This window comes from Rhinolophus ferrumequinum, chromosome 18, assembly GCF_004115265.2.
Source record: "Rhinolophus ferrumequinum isolate MPI-CBG mRhiFer1 chromosome 18, mRhiFer1_v1.p, whole genome shotgun sequence".
Taxonomy (NCBI): Eukaryota; Metazoa; Chordata; class Mammalia; order Chiroptera; family Rhinolophidae; genus Rhinolophus; species Rhinolophus ferrumequinum.
Window position 1 is genome coordinate 5005027 of NC_046301.1, and position 22281 is coordinate 5027307.

At 35.8% G+C, this 22281-nt stretch overlaps 1 protein-coding gene across 7 annotated transcripts in view; it reads left to right on the top strand.

The window, feature by feature from the left end:
- Nucleotides 1-22281, top strand: part of BLTP1 (bridge-like lipid transfer protein family member 1) — a 161636-nt gene that overhangs the window by 102214 nt on the left and 37141 nt on the right. For all 7 annotated transcript variants that reach the window (XM_033133318.1, XM_033133322.1, XM_033133321.1 and 4 more), the window contains 10 exons: nt 558-764; nt 2238-2476; nt 5601-5845; nt 8059-8164; nt 12155-12252; nt 12938-13123; nt 14148-14316; nt 15763-15974; nt 17022-17220; nt 20465-20524. In XM_033133318.1, the coding sequence (XP_032989209.1) occupies nt 558-764; nt 2238-2476; nt 5601-5845; nt 8059-8164; nt 12155-12252; nt 12938-13123; nt 14148-14316; nt 15763-15974; nt 17022-17220; nt 20465-20524 (1721 nt within the window). The remainder of the gene's footprint in view (nt 1-557; nt 765-2237; nt 2477-5600; nt 5846-8058; nt 8165-12154; nt 12253-12937; nt 13124-14147; nt 14317-15762; nt 15975-17021; nt 17221-20464; nt 20525-22281) is intronic.

The following is a 22281-nucleotide window of genomic DNA, read 5'->3' on the forward strand; positions in this document are numbered from 1 at the left end:
TTCTTTGTCACTCATTGAAAATAGAAAATCCAAGTGAAATTTCTTCCTTCCTGTTAATTTCTTTTAGTATGTTTTAATATATTAGATGATGATTAATAATTTCTTTGATTAGATTTTAAGAAGTATAATGAGTATTTTCATCTTTTCATATTCAGTGCCTACGCTTTTTTAGTGGTTGTACAGATTCCCGAAAATAAGTTGGAGGAGAAAAGAGGAATTCTGAGCAGAGGAAAAAATAAAAATGGAATTTTGTATGTTGTATGTATATAATGTGTTAGTGTTCATGCTTTTCCTTACATGCGAACACATACATATTTCTTCTGTAAATTCTTTATTAAAATAGGCTAATATTTGGTGTCTCTAGGCAAACAGTGTAAAGTAAATGTACTTCAATAGTTTTAGAAAACATTTCTTCAATATATGATTTAAATGCACGACAAATCTTAGGTTGTTTAGTTCAATGAATAATTTAAAAGCATTTGTCTTGCTCTCAAAATGCTTTTTCAAAATTTCTGTGTGTTTGCCTATATTGAATAGCCCTCCTCCTCTGTCCTTAGAACTGTAGTGAAGTGCAGCATCGCCAAGTCCCAAGCCCTCTACAGCGCCCAGCGAGGCTTGAAGACTAACAATGCCGCCGTGTTCAAGGTTGGAGCCATCAGCATCAACATTCCCCAGCACCCCGCCACCTTACACAGCATGATGGTTCGAAGTTCTCACCAGCTGTCCAAGCAGATCTCAGACCTCATCCGACAGCCGTCTACCCTGTAAGTCACTCCGCCGCGTCCTGTGATTCTGTCAATACCTCAGTCATTCTTTGCTGTGTTAGCAGTAGTTTGGAGGAAGACGGAGGGTTACAGGTAAGAATTGACAATTGGGGTCAGAACAGGTGGAAAGTAGCCAGACATGATTATGGATAATACTGGATATTATTCAAGTACTAGATCACAAGTGCAAATGTCCGTGTTCCATAGTGTATCAATAAAGCTTAAGAGACCCTAGACATTTATGGGCATCATAAGAGGTACTGATAAAAAATGAACAAATTCTAGGACTGTATCAATCCTTGTTTGCTTTGAACTCATTGAAATTTATGACTGCATAGGTTTAAAAAATGTCACTGGCCATTTATGTCCCATGCATGGTTTTGTGCTGTCCTTTACATGAAGTGATTGTACGTGCCACATACATGCTTTAAAGGGCAGTTAACTGGACCTTGGCTCATTAACCTTTATTCCCTGTATAAAGCTTTACAGCTCATATCTGTAGCTCATGGGTCTGCATTGCTGAGCTTCATTACTGGTCTGCAAAGCTATAACTAATGAATAAGTAACAAAAATGTGATAAGTAAAAGGTAACAAACATCTTCGTAGGTTTCCTTTTTCTATTTTATAAGGAAAAAAAATAGTGTGTCATTTGACAGTGTCCTAAAGCCATGATTTTTTCTAGTTGTTCTCTCTGAATCCTTAATTCTGGTATAATATTAATTCATGTCTGAAGTTGCCTAAATAGTACGGTAATAATTTAAATGTTTTTCCTGTCAGTGGAATGTGGAATTCAGAATGTGTACATACATGAGCCTAGTTTTAAAACACTCGAAGGAGTTTTTTCTTATTATAATGTATTACCAGTGAAGTATAGTAGTTAAAAAAATCAGACTCTGGAGTTGGACTCACTGAGTTCAATCCTGGTTTCACCACTTTCTAGCTATGCTTCCTCATTTACAAAGTGGAGATAATAGTATCTACTCAAAGGGCTTTGTGAGATAAATGATATAAAACACACAAAGCACTAGGAACAGTACCTGGCACAGAGAGGAAGCACTCACAGAATTGTTGTTATTGTTGGTGTTGGTGTTGGTGTTGGTGTTATTGTTAACAGCGGTCGTGAAAGTCGTGGCAAGATCGTCACATTATAATCAGCAGTAGAGTGCATGGTGCTTAAATCATGGAATTTGGGATCAGACAAACCAGAGTTTAAACTCCACTTGCACGTTGATGATGTGAATAGCCTGGCATTACAACATGCCAGTTATATTGTTATTACTTGTTATTACTTGTTTTTGCTTCCTTTTCTGTATCATCCTTTTTCCATGGCTGTTTTTAGGAAGTCTTAATATGATCTGATATTAGAAAGAAACATCTGTGTACAGTATATTTTTCATTGAGGACTCTAATAATTTTATACAATAAAGTGGTAACTGCTCTAATTGTGTCTTTTTAAATTATTTTTCTTTGTAGCCCACAGCCTGTAAAAGAAGATATTGCAACCCCCCTACCTTCTGAAAAAACCCCTACAAGTATCAATCAAACGCCTATTGAAACCAATGAATTTCCTCAGCTGCCGGAAGGCTTGGAGAAGAAGCCCATTGTTCTCAAGTTCAGTGCCATGTTGGATGGCATGGCCATTGGAGCAGCGCTTCTCCCGTCTCTGAAAGCGGAGTACAAGATGGGGAGAATGCGGAGTCACGGGATGACAGGTGACGCTGAGTTTTGAATCCAGTCTCTTTAAATTCATTATTGGAGAAATTAGTAATATTTTGATGAAAAGGTAAACTTGATTTTATAGATATTATATGAAAATTTAAATACTTTTCATCATACGCTTTTAAATTTCATTAATGATGTTCCTCAGTCAAGTGGAAACTATCAGTACACCTCCTTTAATGACCAGCACGGACCCCACTTTCATTTGAACTCTTTACAGTTACTCAACTATTGAAGCCATTTCTCCAATTTAAACTTAGGTTGAATACATTTCTACATCGGTCAGGGGGTGTATTTAGCTCAAATCAGAGGAAATTTGATCTTTAAAATAGCCAGTTCTATAAGGCTTTGTGATCCTTATATGTCCTATCCAAAAATTCTTTGCTTTTGTAGTTTTATTCTGAAATGTATCATGTGTACAAGTGTAAATCATATACTAGTGAAGAATGATAAAGAACTCTTCAACCCAGTCCCAAACCTAAGAATTAGGACATCACCAGTGCTTTGAAGGCTCCCTCCAGGAATAGCATTGTTACCAGCTAATATTCCCCATGGCTGCCTGGGGAGTAACCACGAGCATGAATTTTGTGTCCCCGTCCCTTTGTTTTGCTTTATAGTCTTACCACAGATGTAAATACTCCTAAATGACTTAAAGTTTACTGTTGCCTGTTTTGAACTTTATTTGTATGGAATCCCACTACCACATTTTTTAATTTGGAATTTTTTTGCTTACACTTTGTTCGAGGTTCATCTATGTTCATCCCTGTCTCTGTGGTTCATTCATTTTTCACTGAAATGCAGTAATCCATTAAGTGATTATGTCACAATTTATCCATTCTGCTATTGATGGATCTTTGACCCATTTTACTTTCAGGCTATTACAGTCGTTCTTATATCCATCTCCTGGTGTACATTTGTTACGTAGCAGTGGCACAGCCAGACTGTAGGGTAAATCCATCGCCAGCTTTACTAGGAAATGCAAAACCATTTTCCAAAGTACTTGTGCCACCAATATTTACTCCCCCAGCACATTAGATGCACTTCCCTTCTTTCTACTCCCTTGTGGACACTTGGTATCACCTGACTTTTAAATGTTTGCTTGTCTCGTAAATGTACAGTGTTACCTCATTGTGGCCTTAATTTATATTTCTATAATTGTTAATGAAGCTGAGTTTTTTATATGATCAAGAGCCCCTTATATGTTTCCTTAAATGAAATGCCTGTTGGTGGGTTTTCTTTCTTTGTTGCAGATTTTACCATTGAGTCATTTGTTTTTCTTGGTTGACAAGAATTCTTTATATATTTTGTATTTTAAACCTTTGATGTTGTATGTTTAACATATATTGTCACCCAGTCAGAGGCTTATCATTTCATTTGAGTTGTCTTTTGGTCAACAGTTATTAATTTTAATGTAATTGAATTTACCAGTGTTTTCCTATATCGTGTGTATTTTTATGTCTTAAAGAAAAGAAATTCTTCTCTTCCAGGATCATGAAAATATTCTTATATTTTCTGTTAAATGTTTTGAAGTTTTATTTTTCATATTTAAGTTTTTAATCTATATGGAATTGATTTTTTTCTTGAATTTGGTGTGGAGTAGTATGCATAACCATTTATCTCAGCATCAGATATTGACTAATCTCTTCTTTTTTTCAATGATACATAATCTGCTTCTGTCATCTGTTAAGTGTTTATGTTTGTTGGAGCTGTTTCCGAGATCTCTGTTATACTTTAGAGGCCTGTTTGCACCAGTGTTATTGCTACTTGACTTTTTCTTTTTTAGAAGTTGTCGTGGTTATTTTGGGTTCTTTATTCCTTTTGGTTCTTTGTTCCTGCAGGTGACCTTTAATTAGTACCCATTTTATAATCAGTTTGTCAAGTTCTCTGAAAAAGCTTGTTTGGATTTTTATAGGAATTTAATTGAATCTATAGATTTACTTGGAGAGAATTGATGATAATGAAAATTGATACAATATTTAGCACTCCTGTTCCTGAATGTGTCTATTTTTCTGTCTCCTTAGGTCTTCTTTGTTTTTCTACGAAATTTGAAAGTTTTCTGCTTAACGTTTTCATGCATCTTTTGCAAGATATATTAATTTACTTATATACCTAGGTACCTTATGTTGTTGTGGTACCCTGTTTCCCCGAAAATAAGACCTAGCCGGACAATCAGCTCTAATGCGTCTTTTGGAGCAAAAATTAATACAAGACCTGGCCTTATGTTATATAAGACCGGATCATATATTAATTTTTGCTCCAAAAGACGCATTAGAACTGATTGTCCGGCTAGGTCTTATTTTGGGGGAAACACGGTAGTTATTATAAATGATATATTTTGAAAAGTAACATTTTCTAAACTGTTTGGTGGTGGTATGTACAAAGTGTGCCAATTGGTGAGAGAATTTTTCTGCTTATGGCTAATTCATTCCAAGTGTAAACATTACTGCATCATGAGTGAATACAGTGAATGTGACATAAAGCAGGTGACCTTTAATTAGTATTTTGAAAAAAATTATTTCTGGCACAGTTGAGAACACTAAGAACATATAGTAACATATTTTTATATTATATACCTGTGTATGTAGGCAAAATAGGCTATTCAATGATGTTTGAGTGGAGAGCATTGATCATGTACAGAATAATATCAGCAGATTTCGTTGGTTGGAAAGGAGTGTGTGCATATGCATTGCACAGTATGTGTGATGGACATTAATAGGTCTTGGTTTTGATAAGCTGTCTGTTGCTCCATAATGCCTTATTTTTTTAGACTTATTTGTTATAACTCTTGTATAATTAGGACTATTTCTTTCTGTTCCACCTTCTGTGAAATACATGTTTAGCACCTAACACAGTGCTGGGCACCCAGTAGGCTTAATAAATAATTCTTGCTGGCTCAACAGTACTTACTGACTGACTCTTCATAGTAACCATGAAGAGTTACTTCCTATTTAAAGATAGGAAATACAAGCAAATGTAAAATATCCTTTACATATCTTTCCGTACAAGTTCTGGGATATATACACATTTTTCTTAGACACTATTTTTGAACAAAGTAAGCAATGAATGTGTGAATGAGCCCCTTAACAAACAAACAGTAACTTCTCTTATTTCTTACAGGAGCACAGACCAGGTTCACATTTGAGCTGCCAAATCACAGACTGCGTTTTACTTCCAAAGTTTCTGCCACAGACATGTCAACCATTCCTCCTTCCGCCAGTCTTAACCTCCCTCCTGTTACCATGTCAGGGAAATACATAATGGAAGAGCATGACAGTTATTCGGACCAGGTGTGGAGCCTAGATGAACTGCCTTCTAAACAGGGGTACTATTTACAGGGAAATTATCTGCGTTGTGTGGCAGAGGTAGGTTTTCTTTTTACTTTTCTTACTCGTTGTAATTAGAAGTGTTCAAACCTTAGGTATACCAAAATATGTAGTGATCCAAACTTTCAAGGCAAATTATTAAATCACTTATTCCTACAGAATTCTATATACCGAGTCGGGTGTGTGTGGGTGTGCGCACATGCACATGTACACATGTATGTTTCTGTCTCCCTATAGTTTTATTTAAACACCCTTTTTTTACTAGTCATCTTTGAATTCATGTTTCTTCCTTTGGGTTTCACGTCCATCTCTGCAGTATTTTCATGGTTCCTTTTACTATGAAAAGCTAATAATATCTCCCATTTGTAAAGGTAACTCACTGACGCATTGCTCATATAATGCTTACGTCAATCCTGTGAGGGACATATATTTATTCTCATTTTATAAGTGAAGAAACTGAGCCCTTAGAGAGGTTAACAATTCATCCAGGCACACGTAATTGTTAGGAACAATCTATAGGCCATAGAGGGAGATAAAATCAGTACAGTCAGATTCACAGACTCGTTTCTCTTCCAAGGAAACTTGAAAGCTGGCATACGTGACTCCATCATTAGTTTTTCACTTTATATCTGTACAGCTGTCACAAGTTGAAACAGTATTTGCATACATATTTTTCATTCGATTTGTTTAGGTAAGCAGGGCATCTATTACTGTCCTAATTTGAGTCTGTGGAAAATTGAAGCTGCAAGGACAGGACTTTCCCTAAATCTCCCTGCTGTCGGGTGAGCTATGCAGGAGTCACCCCAGTACTGTCTCGCAGCTTCCTCTGTCCGTTCGTCAGAAACAGTCGCTGCCGTGTCAAAAGCAATTTGCTAACTCTTCGTTGTATGAATTTTATTCTCTAGTATCTGAGGCATTTGTAAGAAAGCTCTTTGTGTACTTTGCCAGATGACATACCTGACTCCATCACTAGCTGACCCCACAGCTCTGGGGACATATTTAAGTCGGACTTACTTTCTTTAGACCCTGTTTGCCTTAGTACTTTTATAAGTGTTGGGATTTCCATACTCGTATGTGAAGAACAGTGTACCAAACAGTAGTGTACAGCATTCTGGGAGGCAAATATTCATTTAAAAGATAGATTGTAAAGCCTATTTCATTTGTGCTTTCAACTCTGAAAAATGAGTGCCCCAGACTCTAGTTAGCAACATTATTATTAGTACTTCCTTTGACAGAAAATAACTCTAATGCAGTATATTGCAAAGTTTCTTATTAGTAGTAGCTATTAGGAATGTATAAAGTTTGTAACTGGGGTGGAACACAATCCAAAATTTACCAAGAATTCAGTAAACGTTTGAAAGAATCTAAAATTGCAGCCCCCTGAGAGTTGCCTATTTTGCTATGGCCTGAAATAGACACGTGGGGCAATTCTGTCCCTAATTTGTACTACTGTGTACAAAATAAAAGTGCCCGGTACAGTTTAGACTTTACGTGACTTCTCACTTGTGGGAAGACTGCCAAGCCAGTTTGCTCTTTTAATTTTTGATTAAAATATGAAAGCTATCAACGTGGCAAATGTTGAAGCTTTGCCTTACTCATCAGGGTGTTTTCAGTCTAGCTTACGCTAATGCCTTCAATTAGGGCCTGCTTTCAACTTGATCTGTTTGTGAACTAAGTCTTGCCAGACATTTTGTGCCTTATACTCATCACAGGGGATGTCTTATATTAAAACTGAGTATATCTGATTTGCTAGTTCACACAAATGTCAGCCTCAGGAGAGCTGTAATTGTGTTGTTTCTATTCACAGCTGGAGTTGCACCTAATGCAGTACACAGAGCAGATGGTCAGGAAATATTTGAATGAGTAAATAAATTTCCCTTACAATGGTATTTGTCCGTAGTTCTACCACTACAACGGTGGTTATTAAAAATAAATATTACTCTAGACAAAATTTCAGTTTAAAATTAGGAGGTTACATAAAGTATAATTTTCATTTGTTTTCGAAAGGTTCTGCATGCCTTATTGGCTAATGTTATTTAAAAAAAATGGGGACGGGGGAATGGTCCATAATAATCTCAGGCAGATAAAGTTTTGGGACATCTGAATATATTTAACCCTTCCTCAGTATATTGATTTCAAATAGTATGTAGATAATTGTCCATAGAGTTTGGGATGACTTATGTGAGCAAAAGATGTATTTAAGACTAATACAGTCAGTAGTATTAACCTAAGACTCTGATTTTGTTTGGCAGGTTGGATCTTTTGAACATAATCTCACAACTGATCTTCTAAACCACTTGGTGTTTGTACAGAAAGTGTTCATGAAGGAAGTGAATGAAGTAATACAGAAAGTCTCTGGTGAGCTGGTCGGGTACCTTATAGTGTAGAACAGATACAGGTTTTTATTCCCATGGCTACATGATGTTCCCCGGATCTGTGGCATGAGTTAATGATCGCGTCGTTTGGGTGTAATTTTTGAGTGATCCCCTGAAAATTATGTTTTCCTTGTCTGGTTTTCCCACCCACAGACTCTTTTGCTTATTACTTTTGTCATGTGTAATATATACATTCGTGGATTATAAACTTCACAAAGCTCCTTTATGCTTTCTTTCCAAAAAAAAAAAAGAGAGAAAGAGAAAGAACTTAGGGTATGTCTATTAACCAAACTAATCTGACTCATCTGAGAACACCATTTAGATCAATATGAAGATATCCACCTTATTTTATACCAGATGGTGACTATATGCTGGTACATGGTGAATTGTTGCTAATAACCCTTATATTTTTGCTGTCCCTCAAGTGTAGATTACAATTGAGCTTCTTAATCATACATTTTAACAAGAAATATATGTTTGATTTAAAAATATTTAATTGGCTTTTAATTCACAAGATAAAGTATTAAGAGGAATTAGGGTAGAAAACAAGTTGACTCTGTATAACAATTCTTGAGGCTGAATATATATAATATAATCAAGTTAAAATAACAGTTAAGCTACATCTATAAATTTAATTCATAATAGGTAAAAAACTGTGGCTTCGATGTGACTAATATAATAGTGTATCTGATATTTCTATAAACTAAAGTGATTGTGTAATACATTTTATAAGAGGTAGAGCTTTTGCTTTTAAATTTTAAGAAATTTTCCTCCTGAAACTAGATAAAAGATATTCAAGGTAGTGAATAGATCAACACAAAACAAATAGGGTTTTTTTTTTTTTTTTCCACACAAATAAATTTATTTATAGGTAAAATTCACATATATTAGTTTCAGCAGTACAACATAACATAATAATTCGATATTTGTATACACTGTGAAGTGATCGCCACAATAAGTCTAGTTACCATCTGTCACCATACAAAGTTAAAAGTTTTTTGTTCTTGTGATGAGACCTTTTAAGATTTACTCTCTTGGCAACTTTCAAATATGCAATACAGCATCACTGATTATAGTCACCACGTAGTACATGAGGTCCCCAGGATTTACTTTGTATCTGGAAGTTTTACCTCTTGACCCCCTTCACTGATTTTGCCCACGCCCCAGCCCCAATCCCTTTCCTTCTAGGGACCACCAGTCTGCTCTCTGTATCTGTGAGTTTTGTTTTGTTTTGTTTGCTCATTTGTTTTTTTGGATTCCACATATAAATGAGATCATATGGTATTTATCTTTCTTTGACTTACTTCACTTAGCAAAATACCCTCCCACTTGTGTTGTCACAAGTGGCAAGAGTTCCTTCGTTTTTATGGCTAAATAGCGTTCCGCTGTATATAGGTGTACATATCACATCTTCTTCATCCATCCATTGATAGACACAGGTTGTTTCCATATTTGGGCTATTTTAAATAATGCCGCAGTCAACACAGGGATGTATATATCTTTTCTAATTGGTAATTTCTTTTTCTTTAGATTAATAAGCTTTGTTTTTTAGAGCATTTTTAGGTTCACAGCAAAATTGAGGGGCAGGTACAGAGATTTCCCAAATACCACTGCCCCCGTCATACACAGCCTCCCTCATTGTCAGTGCCCCCACCAGAGTGGTGCATTTGTTACAATTTATGAACTTACGTTCACACAGCATTATCTGTTAGGTTGGAGCAAAAGTAATTGTGGTTTTTGCAATTATTTTTAACCTTTTAAACTGCAATTACTTTTGCACCAACCTAATATTTACCGAAAATGAGATAGGAATTGTGGGGTCAGGAAACATATGAAGACTTGCGGTAGTTGTGAGGAGTGTGTTTGAGAAATGCCAGAAGGTGAAGACTGGCGTCGCCAGCCAGCATAGGTGCCTGATGGCCTTCAGCCTAACACTGCCTGAGGGTCTGCTAAGGTGCTGTGTGCTGGGATCTGAAGATACATGGTAGCTGCCCTTCGGACTCAGTCTAATAGGGGAGATAGATATGCAGGTAAATAATGGAGCAGAGATGGGTATTTTGTGGCACACATCATGGAAAAAGAAATGGCTAAATTCTGATTGTGGTACATAGGGACGGATTTGAATAAATTAATATGTGATAAAGGACTTAGAAGAGCATTTGGCACATAGTAAGCACTCACTATCATTAGGTGGAGTTTAGCTTGATTGAAAAGATAGGAAATGAATAAGAATGGATTATGAGTATGGAGACAAAGGTATTTTAGGAAAGTGAGTTCATGGAACAGTGATATAAGAGGGATGTGGTTTAGAATTCAAATGATCAAAAGTAGAGGGAGTGATGGTTTAATTGGTTAAATGTTTTAGAAATAACAGTGAAAAGTAAGCCAACCACTATCCACTAGGTCAAAGGAGTGAATGAATGAATGAATGTGAGACTTAAAAATGATGGGACAACAGAAAAAGCCACATTTAAATGAGGTTAGGGAATCAGAAATGAAAAGGTACTCTAAAACAAAGATTGGTAGTAGATGGAACATAGAGACAATAAGAGTAGGATGGGTAGGTGATAGCTGGAAAAAAATCCCATATATATGGCTGTAGGTAGGGTCATCAGTGATGAGGCTTGGATAACAGAGATGACTGTGGACTTGAAATAAAGATGGAGAGAGGAAGTACTTAGTTATAAGTTGGAAGAAAAGGTAACCAGTGTACTGTGCTATAAATTTTAGAGTAGAATAATTCAGAGAGGGACGATGCTAGCATAAGGGCAGACTCTGAGCCACAGACACGTAGTCTACCTCTTCCAGTGACAGATGTTTATTGTAAGTACTATGTCCTGTGTTATTGACCCACAGATCTTGAATATTTTGGTCCCTGTCTATCCATCCATATCATTTTTTCTCTTTCCTGTGTGTGTATTCAAAATAGAGACATCTTTTTCTTTTTTTTTTCTTTCCTTGGGTCAAGTGTGTGCCTTTGTCTACCTTCTCTTTCTTACCTTGGATATACCGTCTGTCCCATCTCTGCCTCTTTCTATGTCTTCCCTCCTGTTTTTTTGGTTTTTTTTTTTGTTTTTTTTTTTTTACTTTTATGTTCTAGTAGAAAACTAAAGTACATTTTTATCATGGTAGTAGGATAGATTTTGACCTCTAGTTTAAATTTTGAAAGCCCATAAAAGATTAATTTCTCTCTCAAACAACCAAGACCTGCTTTTTATCTGTTTGGTTCTTAGTTTTTTTGATACATCTGCGGTTCCTAGTGGGAAAACTTTGCCATCCCACCTTTGTGTTCGACTGGGCTGAAGCTGAACTCAACACACATACAAGAGGATGGATCATTTTAAAATAGAATGTTTGAAAAATAAGCATGCAGAAAAGTTTTTCTGACAAGGGAAAGTAGTAGTTATAGAAGTTATACATTAAAATATTAGAAAATTATTCCCTGAATGCCACATTGCCTGGGCCACAAATGGTCTGTTAATAGAAACTTTACCCCAGGTTCCCCTACCCCATTTAAAAAAAAATTTACAGAACAGTTTTTTACTGTCACACTCTTTGTTATTAATATATGTTACCTTATTTTTTATTTCTTTGTTTTTCCTTTTGTTCTTTTTTATTTGTAGCACATCTAAACATAAAAACAAAGTTCACGTTTTTTGATTGAAAAAATTAGTCCAGTTTACTTTTTTCCCTCAAATATGTTTTCTGGGATGTAGAATCATTTGGTTTAATTATATGTAAATGTTTTAATTCAGTCCTTATAAATTGTTAACAAATGTCTATGTTTGCGGTATTATCCCTATCTTATATATGTCTGCCTCAGTGAAATGTAACCTGTTAAAGATTGGGTTAATGATCAGTGAAAAGAAAATAACTGTTTTATATTTTTGCTTTTGTTTTAATGTACAAAATCGTTATTTTCCTTTTAAAGAAATTGTCCCAAACCCTCAGTTATTGTATTTACCTCCTTTAGGTGGAGAGCAGCCGATTCCTCTCTGGAACGAACATGAGGGAACAACAGATGGAGATAAGCCTAAAATTCTACTCTATTCCCTGAACTTGCAGTTTAAGGTGATCTATAAAAAATAACGCTACTTAGAAGAATTTTTCTAATTAATTAATGCATACTTATTATAGAAAATGCATATGATACATAAATATACCCAATAGAAAATAAAAATGAAATATATCCACTCAAAGACAAAGACAAAATTGTTTGAATATCCGTTAGGATTTTATTTCTGTTTTTAAATATGCATGTATTTCTGCATTTTAAAAAGCCTTCGATGCCTTTTCATGCAGAACATTTTAGATCAGCTTTCTCTTCTTGAACAGCTGCTCTATACATTTGGAACAATTTATTTGATTTTTTTTCTGATTATTACTGTTATAAATTTCTCTGTAAGAAATACTTTATCCACTTGTCCAATTAATAGTAATACCTTAATAGAAACCTTAATATTTTCAATATTTAAGATATTAGTCATCTTAAAAATCATCCTTACCAAATAGTTGTTAAATTGTTTCTAACCCATGAACAGTCTAGATTTTAAATAAAATACTGAAATGAAATTTAATAGCTAAAAAATTTCTACTAAGGAGAAATTAAAAGAATTGCCAGTTTTGTCAGTTCATTAGATATCTTATATATGTTTTAAAACATTCTATTTTATTTACCGATATTGAAAGATTTCATTTGAGTGGGTGGACAGTGTTGATTTAAGATTTGTTTTCCTACTAACGTGTAATCTGCTAGGGTATTCAAGTAACAGCTACAACTCCATCAATGAGAGCTGTGCGATTTGAAACTGGGTTGATTGAACTGGAACTTTCGAACCGACTTCAAACCAAAGCTTCACCAGGAAGTAGCAGCTATCTGAAACTCTTTGGTAAATGCCAAGTGGATTTAAATCTGGCATTAGGACAAATTGTCAAACACCAGGTGAGTGTGGAATATGTGGACATTAGAACTGAGGCTTTTAAATTTTGCACATCAGTTTGAACTACTTCAAGTATTACTATACTTACAAAAATACTTAGGTTAATTTCCTAAGATTTCTGATTATAAATTCTAATGAAAATTTAAGGCCTTTACAATTTTATGTTGGTATTTCATTGAGTATTTTGGTGGTTTGTTATAGTTTAGCACAAATGCAATCACATGGAACTTAATCCAGTGTCTTCATAAATATTTGCTTATAATTTCTCTTTATTTTGTTAAATATTGATTTTGTGCTAATATTGGTGAGTTTTTAAAATGTTACGAAGTTTCTTAGCTGTACCATATAATATTGGCAAGTTTTGCATACCATAATGTTAAACATATAAAATTACATACATGTATCTGTGTGTGTATATGTGTATATATAGATATTTACACGTACACCCACAGACTGTAAAAATTAACATTCACAGCTCATAGGGGCTTTTCGTTTTTATTTTGCTAAAGATTCTTGTAGATTTTAACCTTTTTTCCTTTTTTGATTTGAAGAACCGATTAAAAGAATACGTCACACTTTCGAAATTGAATGCCTGTGTTAAAGACTAGGTGGGGGGAACAAATGAACAAAAATTTCTGTCATCTCTTGAAAACCAGTAATTTGTTCAAGTGGAAACACATTGTTCAAGTGGAAAACAGTAATTTGTTCAAGAGGAGTGAGGGTCTAAGTATCTTGAAACATTGAATCCATTGCCATTCAGACCATGGGATGTCATCCTAGCCTTTGTATGAACTTCTTGTTTGACTTTATATTCACTTCTTTATACACCCATTCATATTGTATATTAATTTCAAGTGTCTATGGTATAGAGTATAAGGAATATATATATCATCAATGAATGAAATTTAGAAAAATGTACCATAGTTTTTTTGGTGCACAATACCATTAATAGTGTTAAAACTGTAGGTTTTTTTATTAAGACATTTTCCATTATTTGATGTTATGGAGCATTTCATTTTCTTTTAGGTTTATGAGGAAGCTGGTTCTGATTTTCATCAAGTTGCCTATTTTAAAACCAGAATTGGATTGAGAAATGCCCTTCGAGAAGAAATCAGTGGTTCTTCAGATCGGGAGGCTGTGCTTATTACCTTGAATAGACCGATTGTGTACGCACAGCCTGTGGCCTTTGACAGAGGTGAGATAAGTCCAGCAGGGCTTCTTGTTGGTTTAGAATTGCTGTTGTATCGCTGGGTGAAAACCACCTGTAGTTTACGGTGTAAATGCTTGACGGCTGGCTGTCCCTGACACCTGAAACGTGAGTGTCCCAAAAGTTTCTTTTTAAAGTTACTTGCTTTCTATGTGGATTGTAATGCCAAGTTTTTGGTTTGGATAACTAACGTACCCTCTTACTTGGCATTGTCTTTATTCACTTACTCTGTAAACATTTATTGTGTGCTGTCTAGACGTGGAATCTGAATATGGGAAACAGTTACCTGCCCTCCTAGAACTCAGTCCTGTGGGAAGAGTGGAGTTAGCCATCTGTGTTCTGGGGTCTCAGAGTCTGCCTTTACCTGTGCTGCTTAGAGGAGAAACTGATTCTCCTGATTTGACTTGGAGTTAGTTCACCAGTGAGACAAGGAAAGAAAAACTGTGTTTGTATCTGAAGGCCTAGAACAGTCCCTAGAATATATCATAAGCACTAAATAAATATTTACCAAATGACAGAGAGTATGAAAGAATATGTATGAGCCCAGAGGCTTAAGAAAATATAGCAACAGCTTTCATAAAAGAAAATATTGGGAAATAAGGCTGAACAGATAGAGAGGGTCTGATTAATGAATTTTGGGTAAATACTTTGGAATTGTGTTTTAGAAGTAATGAAGAACCAATTAGGAAGCCATTTAAGATTTAAATGGGCTCCAGGCTTTGGCTGCCAACTTGATCAGTTTGGTGGGAAACTGCCCTTTTGTCATTGTTGTCGGTAACAGTTTGCTAAATCCAGTGCATGTTTCTTCATTTCTCATCTTATCAACCTCTCATCAGCTTTCAACAACTCCTTGAAGTACCTTCTGCTCTTGTGTCTGTGACATACACCTGTTTTTCCTGCTACTTCTCTGGCCCTTCCATCTTTATCTCCTCTTGAGGCTCCTTCTTCTATACAGGGCACTACATGAAGGTTTTCCTTAAGATTTTATTCTTACTACAAACTCCACTGCTTTGAGATCTCTCTAAATCTCATCTTTTTAATGTATTATGTACCTTTCCTAGTATTATGTACTTCTCCTCCATGAAGTTTTAACACTGAAACAGTAAGCTCTGCAAGGTCAGGTACCAATTCTGTTTTCGTTTATTATTCCATCCCAGCACCTAGCATATGCTAGGCATTTCACAAACAATTTGTTAAATGAATGAATGGACCTGGATTTTCTTCTTCCTTTTGCACACAATTGGCGGCTCTCTGCTTTTTTTCATTTATCACGTTGACTGTATGCCCTTAGATCCTTTCTAATTCTAATGCTACAATTTTCTGGGAGTAATTTTTATAGATCAGTGGGAATTTGTAGCTATTGAAGTTTACTTGCCATATAGCTTTATGGTTTTGATTTAAATTTTTTTTCTGCCCTGCCTTAATTATCAAAAGCTGTGCTGTTTTGGCTGAATTACAAGGCTGCTTATGACAATTGGAATGAACAACGGATGGCTTTACATAAGGATATTCACATGGCTACAAAGGAAGTGGTAGATATGCTGCCCGGTATCCAGCAAACATCCGCCCAGGCCTTCGGGACACTCTTCCTGCAGCTCACTGTGAATGATCTGGGCATTTGCCTGCCCATCACAAATACTGTGCAGGTACGAAAACTGAAACCCTAGTGCAAGTTCAAGAGCCAGGCGTTTCAACTAACCATTTCTGTGTAGCTAGACTATAACAACATGTTTTTCAGAATGGTTTATAACTTGAGTTTGGTAAACAGCACGTAAGATTGAGCTCCTTCAACCACTTTTCATCTTCAAAGACTAAATGCGAATCTCTTGAGACTTTCAGAATAGTGATGAGATCGACACCCATCTGATAACTTGATGTTTACCTTGACAAATAAGCAGCTTCGTTTTCAAAATCTTTTTATTGTTCTTGTTTTTTAGCAAAGAAGTCTTTGGCATACACTTGTCAATAAAATAGAAACAAAAGACCATGTAAGAATGCTATTCAATAATATTTAAAACCACATTTAAAATAGGAAATTTCAAAATGCTTTTAATATTGAATGGTAATGAAACTTGCAAGTTATGTGTACAACTGAATAAAGCAAGAACTTTCTCTTCATGTGGGACCGATTCTCAGGAACACATGTTTGCTCACGCATGTGCATGAGAGAGAGAAAGCTGCGGACACCTGTCAGTCCAAGAAGTGGCAGTTATAACAAATTCCGAGGCCTGTATTTTACTGTTATAATTTACCTTAAATAGTCTGTAAGCAGTTACCGTTTAGCATTTTGTTTGGAAGACAGTGTTAAGAAAAACTCTGGCTTGAGGATGGACAACACGTGATATGTTTGTGTGTCAGGAGATGAATGGTCATTTTTTAACGACCTGATGAACAGAGCTCAGGAAGGCTGCACACACTAAGGTGGTTGTCACAATGACAATGCTCCCCACAGCTAAAATAGCAGCTTGAGAGAGAAAAGTAGATAATTAGCCTTTTGCAAGTTTAGTGAAAAAAGGAAAATGCATGGCAAATGCATTTCACTTGAGCGATCTAATTTTTAAAAGTAGATGTCTTTCTAAGCTGCTTTTTAATGAAGCTTTCTGGGCTTGACCCTTTTTGGATTTTTGTTCCTATGAATCCTAATTTTTAAAATTGTCACCTTTTGTCTTATTTCTTCTTAATGTATTCTGCAGTCTAATCACACTGGTGACCTTGACACTGGCTCCGCCTTAGTATTGACCATTGAAAGTACCCTCATCACTGCTTGCTCGTCAGAGTCTCTGGTTAGTAAAGGGCACTTCAAAAACTTCTGTATCCGTTTTGCTGATGGCTTTGAGACGTCGTGGGATGACTGGAAGCCAGAAATTCGTGGGGATCTGGTGATGAATGCCTGTGAGTGTCTTATTTTCTGTATGAGGTATAGGATTTTTAAAAATTAAAAACAAAAACAACCCAGTGCCTTCATTTGTAAAAGTAAAGGATGTTCAGATATAGGAATGTTATTGGACTTTGTGAAATAAGAGCTCTTTAAAGATACCAGAACATATTTGTGAAACACTGCAGCTTTCAGTAGTGTTGGTAAGTAAACCAACTAGCCAATCCTTTGATGGTATAACATTTGAAGGTTTGATTACTACCTGATTTTTACTATAATTGATTCACACACGGCCAGATAAAGCATCTTTGTTCTGTGGGGATCTTAAAGGAAAGTGATAAATGTGTAAGGTCCAGTTCATCATATGACACAGAATAGTTTTTGATGACCAGGAGCAAGAAGCTAGCTTTACTTGATACCGACGTGAATAAATCCACACGTCCAAGTTTATAGAATAAGAGCTTAACTTGTATGAATCCCTCTGATTCCATAATTTTCAAGGTTGGGAATAACTAAAACTGTGTTTATATGCTGTTTTGAAGTATAGGGGATTATGTTTATCCATTTTAATATTATAGTTAATCTTAATGAAGAAAAATTATATTTGAAGAATGAATGCTTGTGAACTAACATTCCTCAGCCAATCTTGTAAGCCAAAATTAAAACTTGATTACTTTTCAGAAGATGGTAAGCCACTGTTGATGCAATGTTTCCCCCTCTTTACTGGAAGACAATCTTCTTTCCAGTTCTGGATTTTCTTTGTGGAATGGGAAAACTTTCCATTATTTTTATATCAAAAATTGAAGTTTTGGCATTCAATGTTGACTAAAACTTAGATAAAATTATAGGTGAAATTCTTGGTTTTGGATGCTTTGCATTTAGATAATTCATAGGTAAAATACTAGGGTTTCTTTGAAATACTTTAGGTTACTAAGAAAACTTGGTATCACAGTATTCATACCTAATATCCAAAAGTCTGAAAATAGCTTTCATCAGAAATCTTCACAAATAATCATTTTATATAGTTGTTATATATATATTTTAAAGTCACTATAACTGTCTTTTGTTTTTTTTTCTTAAAACAAAATGAATTTAAACCTGATTTTTATTAAGATCACATCTTTGCAACCATTATAGTCATTAAAATGTTAGAATATATTTGGAAGAAAGTATACCTACCATTTCCTTAAAGGGAAAATGCATAAGATATATGCCTCTGACTCAAAAATCAAAATCATAATAAAAAATATAAACAATAACTTGTATATTATTTATATACAAGTGTATATTATCCCAACAAAGTAGGACAGTGACATGCTGATAATTGTGGTAGTCATAATTTATTTTGGATTTTAGAGGGAATTAAATGACTTGATTTTGTAACATGCTTGTCGTTTGGTGTCTTGGGAGAGAGGCATGGCGTGAGTGGAGTAGTTGTTTCATCGATATAATTACAATTCCAAATTTTAAAATGGGCAAGTTAGTTTACTAGTCACTTTTATTAGTAGTAAATATACTTGGATATAACAGATATTTAATATTTTTGAAAAAGAAGAGTTGAGTATAAGGCAGAGAAATAAGGAACAGTAGGACTATGCCTTATGATTTTTTTACTGATCATTGTAAAATCATGCTCTAGAATAAGATGGCCCGGTCAAATTTCCTCTCTAGGTGATAATGCTTTTTTGGTGATAATGCTGTAAAAATTAGAATAGCCAATCTGTAAGAAGAGTTCAAAGGGCCATGTAAGTAAATAGCAAAGATTAAACCCTTTTCATGAACTGGTATTTAGAAAAATGATGTAAGCCAAAATGGCGTAAGAAATTTGAAAGACTCCAAGCTCTCTGTTAACACCTGGGTAGCATTCAGTCATGAGAGCAGGGAATTAGCACCCTGGATTCAGAGTAGTGGTTGGTCCAAGCCAGCATTGTGTCTGATGCATGGACCATGGTACCCGGGGAAGAGCCTATTTAGCTGGTTTCCTTCTCACTTTCAGGGTTTGGATCTGCTCCTGAAAATCTTAATTTTCCTTATTAATTCATCATGGCTCTGTATTCTATGAATTTACATAATTATTTTTAAAACCTAATTTAAAAAACAATTCTTTGACACTTCTTGGGGTTGGATATCCCGAAAGTTTTTTACCCTTTTTTTATTTACTACTAGTTCTTCCTTTCGCTTGGCCTCAATTATGTTAACTCAAATTTCAAAGGGTTTTCTTTTCATTCTAGCATTCTTAGATTTGCAAGGGTAGTCTAGGTTTCTTTTGCTCTGAATTATAGCCATGACTAGTTCTTTCTTATTTTATAATTGTATGTGAGGCACCACTACCATATGGTTCAAAAATACAATTTAGATTGTAAAGTCATTGGCACTATCTTAAAAAGAAAACCACATAATAGAAATTGTCACTTAACAAATATACCCTTTCTCCCAAAATAAGATGTAGTTTTTCTACAACTCAGATTCGGGTAACATTCGGGTAACATCCGGGAAGACCAATTAAGATACAGAGTGAATTGCAAAAGGACATTTCATTTAAGATGTATGCACTCTCAGGTTTAGATTGAAATTTGATTTCCATTAAGGTTTACTGCGAAAGAGTCTTAATTCTGTCTTTAGACTTTACTTTATTTAAACGTTGTTTCAAGGATGGTATGTCCTTTACGGTTTAAAATTGTTGATTTAATTAACGTATCTTTTTGACATTCAGATTAAAGCTAAGTGGTAGTAAATGTTTCAAAGTTAAAGTCAGATGTCTGGGGATAGGTCTAGGACCGTATGAGATTGACATCATGGCAGCCAGTCATTTTTTTCTCATAAGATGTTCCTTGTCAAAGGAAAGGACAAGGCTGATAAATCATGTCTGTGATCTAATATGGTGGTTCTTAGTTATCATTTAAACCATTTCCAGTCTCAAAGTGCCATTCACTCATGATGGTGTAAACTGTTATAGCATCCAGGAAGTAACGTTTCAGAGTCAGGCAGGTGTCACTCAGATGAGGAAATCACATGCAGAATGTGAAGATAAAACTGAGAGTGAATTCTTAAAATCATAGAATAAAATACTGTGAGATCTGAAATAGATGTTACAAGTCATCTATGGCAGCCCTTCCATACTACAGATTAGAATCTGAAACCTAGAGAAGTGAGTGATCCTATTTCTATTTAGATAATAATCTTTGGGTGAAATACTGTCATATAATATTTAATCACAAGCATAATTCTATTGAAAACTGTTTTTGGGGTCTTTCTGTGCAGGTGTAGTTCCAGATGGCACCTATGAAGTGTGTTCCAGGACTACAGGCCAAGCATCAGCGGGTAGGTTCGCATTTGGTATTGCTTTTGCTCCATTTGTCAGGTAGAATTTGCCTTTATATATGTAGTTTTTTCTGCCTTTATATCAATAGTGAGGGGATCTTTTAACTAAACTTTTTGTGGTGTTCACAAAATTTTAAAAACATTTTGTGATATTATTAACATTTTTATTTATTTAACAGTTATTAGACACCTATGTATAAGATACACTGTAAAGTGTTTGGGGAAGACAAACATGAATAAGATATACTTTCTACTACATAAATTTAAATTGTAATAATTGTAGTCAAGACTCTGCAGCATAATTAAAATGTAATACATGGTGAATACAATAAACATAAAGCTCCAGTTGCTTTTGAAAATTACAGGCGGGAGAGAAAATTTCCAAATTTGGAAGGATACTAGGATCAGAGAAAGCTTTATGGAAGAACGAACATTTAAAAGGGGACTTGAAAGATGGATAAAATTGTTTCTTAAGCAAAAACTGGGAGGTATCAGTCATGACGGCAAAAAAAATGTCTAGTTAGAGTTGTCCAATTGGTTGGAACAAAGTTATGTGAGAAATAAGGTGGGGAAAAAATCTTAAACCCCACAATGAGAAGTTTGAATTTGAGTTGGTGGACAGTAGGAAAGCCATTGAATTTTTTTGAGCAAGAAAGTAGATGGTGACAGTATCAAAGGGACACTTTCAAGGATTAGAGAGGGGAAAACCCTAGAAAACCAGTTAGGAGATTACTATAGAAGTAATAAGATAGCACAATATACATTGTTATTGTCTCGCTTGGTATAAAATGAACAGAAGCTAAAGGGAGATATTTCTTTAAGGGCTCTTACAATGTTCAGAAGGGTGGAAGCAGGTTAAGGTTTGTAGATTGCCTTTCTCTCCCGGCTGTTCCCTCTCATCCTCCCCAAGCCCAGCCTCAGTGCTCATCCTGAGTAAGTTGTCCCAGACAGCAGCAAGGGTGACGTCCCCACTGATGGGGGACCCACAAGGTTAGGAAATTACCTGCTGTAAAGGTAGAAGGAACGTGATAAGCGAGGTAAACATACAGGTTGGGAGTACGGTCACATCAAAGTTTTTGTCAGGACTCTTGTTTAGAAGTGTTAACAAGCCCCTCCAAGTCACTTAACCGAAAAGGGGAACTTATTAAAAGGACATTAGTTATCAGACCACAGTGAAACTTGGGAATGGCTGTCTCGGTGACGAGAAGGAACCGGGTCAGTTGAGGGGCCCTCAGGAACTCCTGAACAAGTCCCGCTCTCAGCAAGACTCTCTCCAGCTCTTGTCTTTCTCCTCGGGGAGCTTCACGGCGTCTCTCTGCTCACCTCTCCCTGACACATGGTGGCAAACGTGGCTGCCAACAGCTCAGGAGCCGACTGCCCCATCGCTAGAGAAGGACCAGTCTCCTCTCAAGTCTGGGGAAGGATTCTTACTTTTCCAACGTTGACCCTCACCCAGACTCATTACCTAATTAATTCTTGCTAGTGAGCAAGGGGCTTGGCAATCCCTGCTGTCGCCATGGATGATGAAGGGAAGGGAGATGAGCTTGGGGTGGGGGAGGAACGACTCCACTAGTTCATACGTAGGAGAAAGGGTGCTGCACAGAGGAAGCCGTCGGGAAATCAGTCCCATGGTCCCAGGTCCTGACAGCCTGACAGCCTGTGAGAGACATGGGTTATGTATGCCACAGGGCCGGGCCACCATCCATTTTATTCCTTAAACATAGAAGTACTTAAATATCTACACTCCAGACTGACCC